Source organism: Protomyctophum bolini (assembly GCF_963924005.1).
Source record: "Protomyctophum bolini genome assembly, chromosome: 2".
In the NCBI taxonomy this organism is placed as follows: domain Eukaryota; kingdom Metazoa; phylum Chordata; class Actinopteri; order Myctophiformes; family Myctophidae; genus Protomyctophum; species Protomyctophum bolini.
In genome coordinates this window covers 17,852,664-17,868,617 of record NC_137863.1, presented here as the reverse complement: position 1 = coordinate 17,868,617, position 15,954 = coordinate 17,852,664, and the positions used below count along the sequence as shown (strand labels likewise).

General features: G+C 49.7%; 1 protein-coding gene across 1 annotated transcript in view; it reads right to left on the bottom strand.

Moving 5' to 3' along the window:
• Positions 1–15,954, bottom strand: part of lrig1 (leucine-rich repeats and immunoglobulin-like domains 1) — a 53,720-nt gene that overhangs the window by 19,340 nt on the left and 18,426 nt on the right. The window contains exons 3-7 of the mRNA XM_080781696.1: positions 12,466–12,540; positions 4,384–4,521; positions 3,937–4,080; positions 916–1,059; positions 124–267 (exon numbers count right to left, since the gene is read on the bottom strand). Of these exons, the coding sequence (XP_080637822.1) occupies positions 124–267; positions 916–1,059; positions 3,937–4,080; positions 4,384–4,521; positions 12,466–12,540 (645 nt within the window). The remainder of the gene's footprint in view (positions 1–123; positions 268–915; positions 1,060–3,936; positions 4,081–4,383; positions 4,522–12,465; positions 12,541–15,954) is intronic.

Below are 15,954 nucleotides of genomic sequence, written 5' to 3'. Positions count from 1 at the left end.
CCTTTCCGCGGCCATTATCTCACGTTTAGCATATTTAACCACGGTCTGCTGACAGATATGTGCGTGTCGGTGTAATTGCTACATTGTTCAGGCGGTTAACGGAGGCGTGGTGCTGCTGCTCACAGTTCTCGTAGCTTCTGGCAGAACTTCCAGCCGTCCGGGTTGATGCGGGCGATGGAGTTGTTGTTGAGGAACAGCTGCTGCAGCGAGCTCAGGCCGTACAGGGAGCCGCCGTTCACCTCCGTCAGGCTGTTGTAGTCCAGGTGACTGTAAGGAACATACACATACAGTCATATAGACATATACAGTACATAGAGTCATATAGACATATACATATACAGTACATAGAGTCATATAGACCAGATGTTCTCAAACTTAATATGTGCAACATTGTTTTCTCACTTAACAGTAAACATACCAACATACAGTATAAGTGTATACAGGCATGTCGGTCCGTTGGTGTGTCTAATCTGAGTGTGCATCCCAATTTAAGGACATTTAAGACCTTTTTAATACCTCTCAAATTAAGAGAAAAGTTATATAAAATGAGACCATTACATCGTCCAAATTGTCGATTATCAAAGGAGGACGCCAAAATATATATATAACATTAAAATAGCCAATACAGTCGGAACCACTGTGGTTCTGAGAATGTGGGCGCCGGTGCGAAATTAATTGACAGGTAGGATAATATTTGACAGGAATCGAAGCCCGCTCTCTGACACATCATCGTATCGTACAAACCACTGTTTCAAAAAATGGAGGTCCACCAGGAGGGGTTCCACGGCGGTCCCCACCAAAATAGTTTAACCACGTTAACCCTGTTTTACACTTCAGCTATTCAGAAAATGGCCAATCTACAAGCTAGCACATGAGCCTGAATGTTTTGAGATGTGGTGGTGGAACGACACGTACAGGACTTTCATCTTGGACAGGTCCCAGAAGGCTCCGTCCGTCAGCTTGCTGATGTTGTTCCTCTGCAGCTTGAGCACCTCCAGGCTGGACAGACCCTGGAAGGTCAGACCCTCCACCTGGCGGATGCGGTTCCTGTTCAGCTCCCTGAGGGTGGAGGAGATGGAGAAGGTGAGGCACAGACACAAGACCACGGGTTCCCAAAGTGGAGTTCCAGGGGGTCCCCCAGCTAAATGATAGTTTGGAACCAAATGGACCCTTATGGGTCTGTAACTCTGAGAGTTAAATTAACATTGATTTTATAATATAAATCGAGGGTCTCAGAGATTGAAATGCCATTAAAAAGGGGTCTAAGGTAGCCTAATGCATGGGGGGGGGTTCTTGAAATTAAACGAGTTGATAATCTCTACTAGAGCTGTAAAAATCTTCTCTTATGGGGGGTCCCTGACATATCTTTTCAAACGCAAAAGTCCAATAAGTGTCTGACGGAAACGACATTTTTTTTCGGGGGGTGCATCGGCAACAAAGTGAAGCCCCCTTCCAGAGCGTAAATCTTTAAAAAACGCCTTGTGTCTCCATGTAAACATGGAATACGGAGGGAAACGGCAAAACGTGCAACGTCATCATCAATGTAAACAAACAGCTGCGATAGGAAGTAGAATGGCAGTGCTTCTACACATGCGTGACTGGTCTAAGTGGCAGCGTGTCACACCGCCACATGCACACTACAGCATGTTCAGTCACTTCAATTCACTTTCTTTCCCTAAAATGTTCGAAAATAGCAGATGTGCAAGCTCGCAGGACAGCACAAAGTGACAACATGCTGTGAGCTTGTATATCTGCTATTTATGCATAGCCAACGCTAACGCTAATATATATATTATATATATATATTTCTTTTAACCTATTTCTATTCCTTGTTCTGTTTTTTCTCTCATTTCTCCTGCCCTGACTCTATCCTCTCTCCTCTCACAGAAACTACGAGATGGAGTGTGCACGATAGAAAGGAATTCCTCCCGCTTCTTCACACCTGTAAACGGTGACGTGACAATAAGATTTATAATTCTTACTTGTTATTACTGAAGGTTATTAATATTGGGGATAAGCCAACGTTTCGGGGGCATAGCATAGTCACGCTATATGCCCTCACGATGCCATCACACCCTAAGTCAAACGCTAGGAATCGGGTTGGCTCATGTGCTTTGGTTACAACTAACCACTGGCTCAACGGGCATTCCACTGTGGTATCTGTTCCACCTGTGGTATGGGGCCGTGTGTGTGCATGTGTGTGTGTGCATGTGTGTGTGTGTGTGTGTGTGTGTGTGCACCCGCAGGGTTTGAGGCTGAGCGCTAGCCATACAAACAAGGGTCAAACTCTGACCCCCTTTTTGCACCGACCCAAGGCTACATAAATCCCAGAGAAGTCACCTGGAGGAGCAACTAAACCAACTAACAAGGAGCGCCAGATTCCCTGGAATCTGTCTCCACTCAGATAAGTATCACCCAAAGGAAAACACAACTTGTTGCAACAGTCTTCGGTTTAGGTCCCTCTATTTTCCATGGGGGCTGGGACGACAAATTGCGTGAGAGAGAGAGAAACCACAGTCAAAAGCTCTCTTCTCGGCCTTATCAAAAGGGCCGGTTTTGCATGTAACGATGAAGCCGCACACCTGGCGTGTGTGTGTGTGTGTGTGTGTGTGAGAGGGGCGTGATGGGCCCCCAGCCCCGCGAGCGTAAACATCCACACAGGCTCTTTTGTGCTCAGGTGTGTTTTCGCCACCAGCGAGTGCAGATACAGTGTCACCGGGGCCACCTGCCCAACAATGGGCACCTGGGGAAACCGCTGGAGCCACAATGGAGGAGATTCCCGTTACATGTGTCCCTTCCCCCCCCTCCTCCCTTCCTCAGAATGGAGGTGTTGAGCTATGGATAGAGTCTGTATGCTGCAGGGGGACGGGGGAGCTCTACTGTGGTAGAAGGCTGTAAATCAGGTCAGGTGGGCCGCGGGCTGTCTGGCAGACCGGGGCTCAGTGCAGCGTGAAGCGCACACAAACTAAACCAACATATCGTCGCTGTCAGGCACAAAGCTCTTATTTAGGTCTTTTTAACTTTTTTTCGCAAAAGCTAAAACCTGGCGTGAAGCAAAGCGACACATTTTGAACTTGTCGATCTGCTACTTTTGCAATTTTATTTGTATTTGAATCCTGAAAAGTAACAGTTTTTTGGTTTCCACCCGACCGAGACGATAGATAGCATCTCCTCCATCATACTGAATCCACAATGCTGACTTTTACGACATCAGCTATAGTTTTGTGTGTGTGTGTGTGTGTGTGTGTGGGGGGGGGGGGGGGGTGCGTTGTGTAGTGCTGTGTGGTTCCTGAAGCGGTGTGCGTTGTGTAGTGCTGTGTTGTTCCTGAAGCGGTGTGCGTTGTGTAATGCTGTGTGGTTCCTGAGGCGGTGTGCGTTGTGTAATGCTGTGTGGTTCCTGAAGCGGTGTGCGTTGTGTAGTGCTGTGTTGTTCCTGAGGCGGTGTGCGTTGTGTAATGCTGTGTGGTTCCTGAGGCGGTGTGCGTTGTGTAATGCTGTGTGGTTCCTGAGGCGGTGTGCGTTGTGTAATGCTGTGTGGTTCCTGAAGCGGTGTGCGTTGTGTAATGCTGTGTTGTTCCTGAAGTGGTGTGCGTTGTGTAATGCTGTGTTGTTCCTGAAGTGGTGTGCGTTGTGTAATGCTGTGTTGTTCCTGAAGCGGTGTGCGTTGTGTAGTGCTGTGTGGTTCCTGAAGCGGTGTGCGTTGTGTAATGCTGTGTGGTTCCTGAAGCGGTGTGCGTTGTGTAATGCTGTGTTGTTCCTGAGGCGGTGTGCGTTGTGTAATGCTGTGTGGTTCCTGAAGCGGTGTGCGTTGTGTAATGCTGTGTTGTTCCTGAGGCGGTGTGCGTTGTGTAATGCTGTGTGGTTCCTGAAGCGGTGTGCGTTGTGTAATGCTGTGTTGTTCCTGAGGCGGTGTGCGTTGTGTAATGCTGTACTCACAGCTGGATGAGCTTGGGCAGCTGGAAGGCCCTGACAGGGACCTGGCTGACGCGGTTCCGGCTCAGCCTGAGGACCTGCAGGGTGGAGCCCAGGTGGTCCAGAGCTCCCAGCTCCAGCGTGCTGATCTTGTTGTTGCTCAGGTACCTGGAACAGAACAGAAGACCACAGCGGCATGTCTTTAAAACACACTACTAGCTCTGGGTGGAATGGACACTGCGGTAGTAGGTGGGGGGGAAACCCTTAATTAACCACATGAGCCCTAGCGTCCATATTCTGGACATGTAATAATATTAATTTGGTGAATTAAGGGTTGAATTACAAGCTCACGTGAGAGTGTGTAGAGCTTGCAGATTATTTAGTTTATTTGAAGCGTTTTGGTATTTCGGTGTAGAGGGACAGAAGGAAAGGGGGCCCCAGTACAGAGCCCTGGGGGACAGCTCTACTTACAGGTCTTTGATTTGGAGGCCTGCTGGGAAGCCGTGGCCTCGTAGCTCCGTGATGTCATTGTTACTCAGATCCAGGGTCTCCAGGGACGCCATGGCTCCGAGCCGCATGCCGTCAACGCTGCGGATCTTATTGTGATGTCTGTCGGGGGAAAAATAAATAAATACAGAAATAAATAAATTACACGTTCAAAGGGGCACGTGAGTGAGCAGTTGTTCGGCAAACTCTTTGCGCTCGCAAACAAACCGAACCAGTTTTCAAGAAAAGATGACCCCCGCCCCCACCCCTCCCCCCTCCAAAATAAATGTTCCCACACTCACTTTCAGCACCCACTCCCATACTCCCAACCTAACCTCCCTCAGCTTCTCTAGTAAGCCCCTTTCAGGAGGGAAAGACAAGAGTACACAGAACAAAGTGGCCCGGAGTCCCCCACAGCAAACAACTACTTGAGGAGGCTGGACCCTCTCCAAACAATCCCAGGGACACCTGTAGCATTTTTTTTCTCCCACAGAGATTAATGTCACCCAATCATCACTTAATTGATCACCAAGAGTCACTGAGCCATCTCTGGTTTTAGAGCACTTAACACCGTGATGGATGAGAGAGGTTGGCTTCTCCGGGACTAGGACCTGTTATGCCTGATTTATACGTAGTGGCGCACCAGTGTCCTGTCGCACAGAATTTTGCCGATCTATAAGCTCACGACAACGTGCCACGCTGCTTTCTGAGCTTGTTGGATCAGCAGTATCCCAGGAGCACCATGGCTTTAAGGTAGCTCTCCACCAAACAGACTACTTCAGACTGTGGGGTCCCGACTTTGGATGATTTCAGGTGTCCTAAAGTTCTGGTCGCCACACCGCCCCAAACTATTGCAAACTGTCTCTCCATACCAGGAGGTGCAGTGCAGCTTAGACCAAAGTCTCTCCATACCAGGAGGTGCAGCTTAGACCAAAACTAAAAACAAGAAAACACAAAACGCTGTCATTTTTGCGCTAGACGTAGTACTGCTGTATAAAACGGCTCTGTAAAGTGTCCCGCAATCTTTATTCTATTCACCCAAAACATACACATATTGTAACGCTTTTGTAACACAACGCTTTAGTTATGGGCTTGTTTTTTATAGCTTGTTTTGATCAAAAAACGTAATCTGGGAAAAGCGGCCCGAATAACACATTAATTAAAATGTATATTGATGTGTACTTAGGCTGGGCATTATATACTATGTATAGACGTAACTGCAACTTAAACAGGGTATTCTGCCAGGGTCAACACTGGCTTTCTGGCAAAAATGCAGAAATATAGCCAGCTGTCATTTAAAGACAGGATGAGCCCAGAATAGCACCCGTCATCTCAGAATATGTCCTCCCGACGGGACATGCTTCAGAAATGCCCAAAGTGAGCAGCGGCACTAAAACACACAGCGGTTCCCTTCAGACACCAGGAGCAGGCCAGGCCGGGCCGGGCCCCACATGGGAAGGTTATTTCAAGGCATCATTTTGCCAAGGCTCGTTAGCTTTGGGGGCAAACGGCAGGCCTGAGAAAAGAATGAGGATCATTTATTTAGGAATAAAGAAAGCCCCCACACCGCACCGCCCCCAACCCTATTTTTTATTTTGGCCCTGCTCTGGGTGTGTGGAATGGAGGGTCATACTCTAACCCTGTACCCCCCCCCCCCCCCCCACCCCACCCCCCTCAACATCTGTGCTGGGCTATTTTGGGTATGGACGGTCAGGACCCATTCCACATAGCTGACAAGAACAGAGAGAGAGCGAGAGAGAATCTCAGTGACTTTGCTCTGTTTACCTTGGAGGAGCAAGAGAATGGCTGACACACATGCATGCACGCACATACACACACGTAGAGAGAAATATGTAACCCGGACCCCCACCAGGCCCCACCCCTACGCACACACACATACACACGCGCGCGCTCGAATGTGGCCTCAAATGAGGCCTGGGGCGATATGATGTTAAATCAATATAATGATTACTTCACAGTTTTGCCTCGGTCACGACTAATGAACGATTATTCAAGGTAAATAGTGAGAAACTCACAGTAAGCTTGCAGAGCGGCTATTTTAGCTATTTTTGGGAAGCATAATACAGCGTCAAGTGGTAAATAAGACAATTTAGTCGAACGCAAACCTTACTTACAAACACACGGACAGGACTGAGACAGTAGCACACCACACACTCTGGGCATATCATGGTTCTGTCCTGTGAGTGTGTGTGTGTGTGTGTGTGTGTGTGTGTGTGTGTGTGTGTGTGTGTGTGTGTGGCGGGCGCGTGCACAGGGCCAGTGTTATCTGAGTGCACATGAAAGCCCTGCCGCTTGGCGGACATGTATGACACATGCCAGGGCACTGGCAGAGAGCTGTCCTGACACCCCGGCTAAAGTTACTGACCTCTCGTGCACACGCCTGCCCCACGTGCACACACCACGATAGACTATACTACTAGTCTCGCACTGGTTCTCAAGCCGGGGCCGGGGAGGGTGTCGCAGTGTGTCACGTTCACGTTCCCTGCCCGTGGGGCAGGGAGCGAGACTTGGACACGAGTCCTGGGCTTTCTGCTTTAAATCAACATATGCTGAACTGATGTGGAGCCAACAGTTTAACGTTGAGCCACAAAATATGCAACAAAGAACGTTAAATCTTCAGCTCGGCTCACTGATTGCCAAGAATTCTCTTTCTTGCTGTATCTGGTGTGTGTGTGTGTGTGTGTGTGTGTGTGTGTGTGTGCATATGGGCAGGTGTTCCGCCAGTCAATCTTCATCAAAACAAGGTCAGTCCATCTCTCCTTTCCAGCCGTAACACACACATGCACGCACATACGCGCACACACACACACACACACACACACACACACACACACATGCGCGCAGCCGTGCACGCACGCGCGCACACACACACACACACACACACACACACACACACAGTCAACCATTTACTTAGTCTGGGAGGAGGAGGGGTCACATCACAGCGGCCCACCTGAATAAACAGTGGCGGAAATAGTTAAAGATGAGTCGCCGACTCACAGCACACACACACACACACACACACACACACACAGAGGCTCTGGTGCGGGTGAGGTGGGGTCAACAGCTGGTGACCTTCGCTGGGAAAAACAGATCAGTCTCAAACTGGTGGGAGATGTTGGCCTCTCTCTCTCTCTCTCTCTCTCTCTCTCTCTGTTCTTCTCTTTCTCTGTAACCAGCCAAGTTCTCTTTCTTTCTCTCTTTCTTTCTTTCTTTCTCTCTCTATCTCTCATTCTCACCACATCCCCCTTTTCCATCCCACACTTATAAGAGCCCAGCTGCGTGCGAGATTGAGAGAGAGAGAGAGCGCTAGAAGGAGGAAGAGATCGCTCACAACAGCACGTTTGAAGTCAACACACATACACAATGGGGCCGTTTATAACAGGAAAAAAGCTGTGATTATCACACGGCCGGCGACATTTGTGCAAAAAAAAACGGCGAGTTTCAATTGACTCTACCCACTCTTTGATGTGTGTGTTGCTGAGGGTCTTTATTTGGTCCGATCCCACTTAATTCCACATCTCATTAGAGCCCCCACTGACCGTCTGAGGGAAGCTGCTTCTGACACCTCGCCTTTTGATGTGCATGTCGGGGGAGAAGAGGGGCTGCTTTACGCAGAGCCGGCCCCGTTCCTTCTCCACACTTTCCAGTGTGATCTTTGGGAGCAAGGATTGTCCGCCCACGTTTGAAGCCGGGCCGTCCCGGACAAAAGAGGAATTATTTCCAAATCAGATCATCCCCGTCCCGCAGGAACACGTGATTTCCATCGCCCGCCTGCACTTTGGTCTTTGATGTGGAAGGGGCGGGGCGGCCGCTTGATGGGGACATGTGCGCCGCTGCCCCACGGCCAGTTTTTGACGCCATGTTTTGTTTTTGTTTCATAAACCTTGTTCAATTCATTCATTCGTTCTTGGTAGGATCTCGAGGGGCCGGCAAAGTTCACGCTGGGTTGGCGAGCACTGGTCTCATTGTGGCTGTTATATTGTTACATTTATATTGTTATATTCCCTTGTCTTGCCACAAACCATTGGTTCTCATTGAACTTGTTTTATCTTTCTTTGGATCAATCAGTCATGTATGATGCAAGAGGAGTCGGAGACGCTTGTATAAACGGTGGCGGTGCTTTATACCATAACAAGACCAGCTGTACCAAAACAACAGCTATCAGGCCTAAGCGAAGACATCTTGACTCTTTTTTTTAACAAAAAAACTGAAAGGGTACAACATATTATACCTCTACCCCCATAACTCTGAAGGTTGTACAAATGGAACCAAATGGGCCTGTGATGGTTCCATTTGTACATTCTCCATTTGTTCTCTTCACTCTCCATTTGTACACTCTCAGACCGTTACACTCTCAGAGTGTAAGGGTCCATTTGGAACCCTCTCAAAGCACCCAGAGGGGTCCCTGTGCCACAAGCTCCTGTGATCTCAGCAGCAACAAAGTGTTTTCCCGTGGGGGAAACAAGCCCCCCGGTTGGTTGGTGGCCAATCCGATCAAAGAGCGCCGATTGGCTGCCAAAGGACCCAGCGTGACGTGCATCGCCGCGACACTGTCTAGTCCACACAGATTAATAGGATGAAGTGCTCGCTGCAGGGCCACTGCCCATTGGCTTATCACTGCAGGGCCACTGCCCATTGGCTTATCACTGCAGGGCCACTGCCCATTGGCTTATCACTGCAGGGCCACTGCTCATTGGCTTATCACTGCAGGGCCACTGCTCATTGGCTTATCACTGCCCTGATGAACTGCACAAGAGCAGATCAAAGGACAGGGAGCGAGGAGGTGAGAAGGAGGTGAGAAGGAGCTGCGGGGGAGCGGAAGGAGGGGGTGAAGGAGAGAAGGAGTTAGGTCACCGTTCAGAGGAGGAGAGAAGGAGTTAGGTCACCGTTCAGAGGAGGAGAGAAGGAGTTAGGTCACCGTTCAGAGGAGGAGAGAAGGAGTTAGGTCACCGTTCAGAGGAGGAGAGAAGGAGTTAGGTCACCGTTCAGAGGAGGAGAGAAGGAGAGAAGGAGTTAGGTCACCGTTCAGAGGAGGAGAGAAGGAGAGAAGGAGTTAGGTCACCGTTCAGAGGAGGAGAGAAGGAGTTAGGTCACCGTTCAGAGGAGGAGAGAAGGAGTTAGGTCACCGTTCAGAGGAGGAGAGAAGGAGAGAAGGAGTTAGGTCACCGTTCAGAGCAGGAAGAGATCTATAGGGAACGGAGGGAGGGAGGGGCGGCAGGAAAAAGGACTTAGAAAGTCCACTATTTTGGTTTAGCAGTCCAGGCACCTTGGCTTAAATAGGGCCCCGCGAGACATGGCCAAAGCATTTCCGGGGGTCCCCAGAGACATGGCCAAAGCATTTCCGGGGGTCCCCAGAGACATGGCCAAAGCATTTCCGGGGGTCGCCAGAGACATGGCCAAAGCATTTCCGGGGGTCCCCAGAGCGTTGAGAAGCCCTGCATTAGACAGCCCTGCTATACTCTAGTCCACAGTGCATCTCACAGCCACCATCTTGTTAGCAGTTGCCAGCCGGGTGCGTGACACGCCGCACGCGGCGAGGCACAAGGCTGCCGGGGTGGCATCCTTCGGTCAGAAGACACTCGGCGGCATTCAGCGCCGGACGCCCCGGCATTCTGGAAGGACTCGAGTCAGTCTGGGCCAGGACTGGATCTGGTCGGGGCCCGGAAGAAAGACTCCCTCTGTCTGTCCGTCTGAGTGTCTGTGTGTCTGTGGAACCACTGTCTCACACAGACCTGCAGTCAGACCACATTCCAGCGGCTCTCCGACCAACGGCGCAGGAATTCCGCACGCACTGCACTGCCTCTGCCAAGGTACGCGAGCGCACACACACACACACACAGGCCACAGGCACACACACACACACACACACGCACGCATGCGCACGCACATACACACACGTGCACACAAATGTGCACACACATGCACACACACGCACACACAAGGAAAGGGAGGGCTTGGGGATAGTGGAGGTTGGTGAGGGGGGTTGGGGGGGTTGCATGAACCTGAGCTGGAGGCCAACTCTCCCCCCTCCCCCCCTCACCTCTTCTCCTGCCGCAGCCCCCCCAACCCCTTCCTACAGTAACCGAGGTGATGTCACTCATGTCACTGTGACCCAGTCCCCCCAGTCCCCCCCCCCCCCCCGATCCCCCTCCCTCGCCCTGGTTTACAGTAAAGCCACTTGACGGAGAGCCGCAGCTGCGAGGGTGTTCCGAGGGGCATTTCAGCTGTGTAGCTTTGTAAAGATAGGACCCTCCCCTCTATCCCCACCTCCTCTCTCTCTCTCTCCCTCCCCATCGGGTCTTCCCATAGCAACAGGCCAAAAAAAGACCCCAACCGTCCTGTTAGCGGACAGAGGAGAACAGAGAGCAAGTGCAGATCTTCCTGCAAGGTGAAAGGTGAACCTCACTCTGGTGGGAGTCACCTCTCCACAACGTACCGCCGAAAAAACAAACAAAGAAAAACTCTTCCAAACTCTCACTCAATCGATCCACGCTTTGACAGGCCGTCATGAGTTCAGCTTGACGAGAGAGAGAGTGGTGCAAAGTGTTGCTCAATGGAACCTGGCCTTCCCAACAGCAGACAATAAGTGCTGAGGGCAGCATTCTTGGCCCCGCGGGCGGCCCGATGATAAATCCCGCGCATCGGGCAGATGACACACAGGGAGAGGCCGGGGCATGACCGTCACTAAGCCCGTCGCTGAAAATGATACGCCGATGAGCCACTTCACAGGAGCCGGCAGCTGCATGCTTTAATATCGCGGGGGGAGTCGGTCGGTTGTGCTAGCAAGGCGTGAAAGAAAATACACACAGACTGTTTCGGAGTGTTCACACTAGCCAAGCTATGGCGCGGGGTGGAGGGGGGAGGGGGGAGCTTTCACGCAACGTCTTTTCTGGTTGAGTGAGAAGCTAGAATGTTCTGGCGGTACACATGACAAGGCAACACAACGTCTCAGACCCCCACAACAATGAGACCTCACAGACAGATTAGACGGGCAGGCCGTGGTCATAGTGTGTGTGTGTGTGTGTGTGTGTGTGTGTGTGTGTGTGTCACTTGTGTGTGTGTTTGCATGAAAGAGAGAATGTCAATAGGCCACTGCGCTTATACTTGTGATACACACAAGATAATGAGAAGTGATGCATGCACACCCACACACACACACAAACTCACATGTGTGCAGCGTGCACATATATATACACACATTCACACACACCAGCCGTTCCCAAATAGGGCAGTAAATCTTCAGTGAAATGCCAGCGCACGCAGGCCCTGCAGGCAGAATTTCACAACTGGAAGCAACTAGGAAAGAGCTGTATGGGACCTGACACTTCAGCTAGCTAGCTAGCTAGCTAGCTAGCACCGCGCTGCATGGCTGGCTAACAAGGCTAGTCAAGCTTGTCGAGTGTAGTGTGTACTGATCACTCCCAACCAATACAAGACTGCTCGACCCAAAACACGCTCGCACCTTGAAACGGTCGCGAGCCGGTATTCCTAAACCTAACCTCAGTGAAACTATGCTAAACTATGCTAAACTAAACCTAACCTTATTCCAAAACCTAACCTCATAGTAAAACTATGCCTAGACCTAACCCTATTCCTAACCTTAACCTCAGTAAAACAAGAATACAAGAAACGCTGGGTGGCAAGTGGTCCACGGAAAAAAAGGGGCCTGAGTGTGTTAACTTTTGGAGCGAGCGTTTCAGTTTCCCTCCCAATGGCTCTATGCTGCCGACGCCAATAAAGTCAGAGCGGACAAGCAATTTTGATCCGAGTTTAGCCGGTCAAACAAGAACATTAAGTCCCTAAGTTCCTAATAGCACTTAGGCCATCAACTAATTGCAATCTTTACTGAGCAGATGTAAAAGTAGATGTGACCTACAGTCGAAGGGACTATTTCAAGACCCCGTCGTCCGAGATGCCATGATTCACAACCCACAGACCCAGCCAGCCAGCCAGCCAGCCACCCAGCCAGCCAGCCAGCCAGGCAGCCAGCCCAGATGGACATGGTGACAGAATGAGGGGAGTTAAGTGGGCCGATGATGTACTCACAGGTAGAGCGATAGGATCGTGGAGGCGGCCGGTCCTAAATCTGGCACGGAGGTCAGCTCATTGTGGTCCAGCCGTCTGTAGAGAGGGACAAACACCAACAACAGTATAGTGAGTTAAACCCATTAAGACCTGAATCTACAAATGTCTTCTAAATCCTAACAGTTTGCTGAAAAACTTGTGTTTCAGTCATTCTCAAACTTTTTCATGTCAAGGACCCCCAGAATTATATGTATTTGGCAGCGGACTCCCATCTCAAAATATGCTGTGCTAGTAGGAAGCAAAGACTTTAGTTCAAAAGTTTCACTATATATTCAAAGACCAAAGACAAAAAATAGCATCTATTTTTCTCCTTGCTAGAGCAAGGAGAAAAATTAAACATATACACATACACATTGCATAATAAGATAATAAGCATCAAGTATATAGAGGTTAGCCCTGAGGTGCAAAAGAGTGGCAACGAATCGATTAGGACATTTGATTGGGTTATTTTAACCAATCTTACCAATCTGTATGGTATGAGTCTGCTACAATTATTTTTCTTTAGCTCAGCACCCACAGTCGATGTAAAGCCCAGCACACACCGGGTGTGCACAACGGTTTCTATCGGAGCGTCAGGCGAGGCGTCGGCGCGTGTCGGACGCCGCCGGTGTGCGATAGGTTCATTGACAATAACGGAGGCGGCTGTTTTGACATGCGGCGTTCACAGACGGTGTGGGAGGCCCTTGAGTTTCCTTTGAAGAGTCTTCTGAAGTTTGATGCAAAGACTAAACTGATTCATTGCGAACTGCCTCTTTCTCTCTCTCTCATAACAATGAACCCTCAGACAGTTGAGAAACCTTATCACATTGGGTTCATTCAATTAAGCAGTGGTTCCAGCGATTGGAGATGCCTCTTCAACGCATCTGCCTCGTGGAGCTCAAGCCAATAATTCCCGTGTTTGTGATCTCCGCCAGAGCCGCAAGTTCTGTGAGCAAGCTAAATCTCACACACCGCTTAGACCAATCATCGGCGTGAAACTTCAAGGAATAGAACAGGCCGCTTCATGTCTTGGCCTATAACTGTAACTATTGAACTGTGGGGTCATACGATCACATTTCACCCCCTGGATTCCTTGGATCATCATGACGCATCTCCACATCATCACATATCCACGCATCTCCACATCATCACATATCCACGCATCTCCACAGCATCACATATCCACGCATCTCCACATCATCACATATCCACGCATCTCCACATCATCACATATCCACGCATCTCCACATCATCACATATCCACGCATCTCCACATCATCACATATCCACGCATCTCCACATCATCACATATCCACGCATCTCCACAGCATCACATATCCACGCATCTCCACAGCATCACATATCCACGCATCTCCACAGCATCACATATCGACATGACACATCATCATCACATATCGATATGACACATCATCATCACATATCCACGCATCTCCACATCATCACATATCCACGCATCTCCACATCATCACATATCCACGCATCTCCACATCATCACATATCCACGCATCTCCACATCATCACATATCCACGCATCTCCACAGCATCACATATCCACGCATCTCCACATCATCACATATCCACGCATCTCCACAGCATCACATATCCACGCATCTCCACAGCATCACATATCGACATGACACATCATCATCACATATCGATATGACACATCATCATCACATATCGACGCAGAGCCAAAGGATTAGGCACAAATTATCTCATGAGTCATGTGACAGTGACCAACAGATGGTTAAAACCTGCGAATGTTTGATTTTAGCTATGGCTATTCAAAAAAGGTTATGAGCTTGTAGATCTGCTATCTTTGAGTGCAAAAGTGCAAAATCTTTGAATATAATGTGTATGTATTTGTTTTTTAAAGCGATTCGTTTTTTAACTCAAATCAATCTTTGCTTCTGTTTTCCTGGAACAAACTATTTTGAGTTGGGGGGTCGGCGGCATGAAACGACTTGACTTGAAAAGGTTTGAGGACCGCTGACACCGCTGACGCGTAAGGCTTTCGGAAAACTGTTGGGACGTAGAAGACATTTGTAAGAATCGTCCTCAGGTCTTAATGGGTTAAAAATAACACGGGAGTAAAACAGATGTAGACATAAGCGTATGATCGGTTGGGCCCTGCCTGCCAGAGATGTCACCAGTGTGTGTATCACCGCTCGGCGCGCACACACGCGTGCATGCGTGTCTGTGTGTGTGTGTATGTGTGTGCTCGCGCATGTGCGCGTGCATGTACGTACCCCCGTGTGCCAGTGCTGAGTGACAGCGAGCCGGGCCCTCTCCTCACCGTATAAAATATTTACAAGGCCAGTGTTGCCCACAGTATCGGGTGGTGGAGCGCAGGCTTAATATAGAAAACCACCACTTTATTCTCAATTGGACCCGGTTCAAGGCGATACATGCGCTAGATTGCTGTGCTATCGGGATGTAGGGGTGGCGGGTCAGAGGGGCACCAGGTGGCACGTTTATAATTGAAGACAAAAGTGTCAAAGACGACGCGTTGGGAGTTTTCATTTTGGTGCGTCGTCCTGCTCAAAAGTGTGTTTTTTTTTGCCCTGTCACGGTGTGATCATGATGATGTATTGGTATTGTAACATTGTGCAGACGTATGCGCGCACGCACACCACGCCACTCAGACGGGACACTAACACCGCAATACAGAGGCACAGAGGGACGTTGTTCCGTTAAGAAATTGACGGGGCAGTTCGTGCTGTTCATGGATTTGCTGTCTCTGACTGCCAGATCGATGCTGCTGAGCTCTACCGAAAGGGACTGGTGTAAAACGGGAGCCCAGACAACAGCGCGTGCACAATCTCACACACACACACACACACACACACACACACGCACACACGCACACACGCACACACACAAACTCTTTAATACAGGAGTGGTTTGAGTGGCTGCCTGGATCACTTGACTGCGACTAAGCACATGGCCGAACACACACAGCACCGTGGTGTGTTTGGACACCATTTGTGAACCAAATCTTCCAGTTAAGTGTGCCGTGTCATGCCTTCTCTCAAGTGAGATATCCCAGGCGCTGCTCTCTAAAGCCAGTGGCTCTCAAAGCGGGGTCCGCAGGGACCCCCAGGGGGGTCCCCAGCAAAACGAGAAACAGCTTAACCACTTTAACCCTATATTATACTTATATAGCTATTATCTATAGAAATTAAAAATAATTGTTTTGAAGCACAGCACATAACTTCTCTCATGGGGGGGGGGTCACACTGGCACAAACTATTTCCGCAGCCTGACGGGCCTTGCAAACGGGGAGCAATAAAGCGCGCCTATAGTTCATTTTCAATGAGACCTGCGTTTTTTGCTCTGAGAAGTCGCGGTGTGACAACGCAAGCGTATTTACGTGAGCGCGGTCCCGTGAATTTGTTGCGCGCGTGCTCGTTACGTGCACACGCCCGTGCACTCCCTAGACCTGGATTC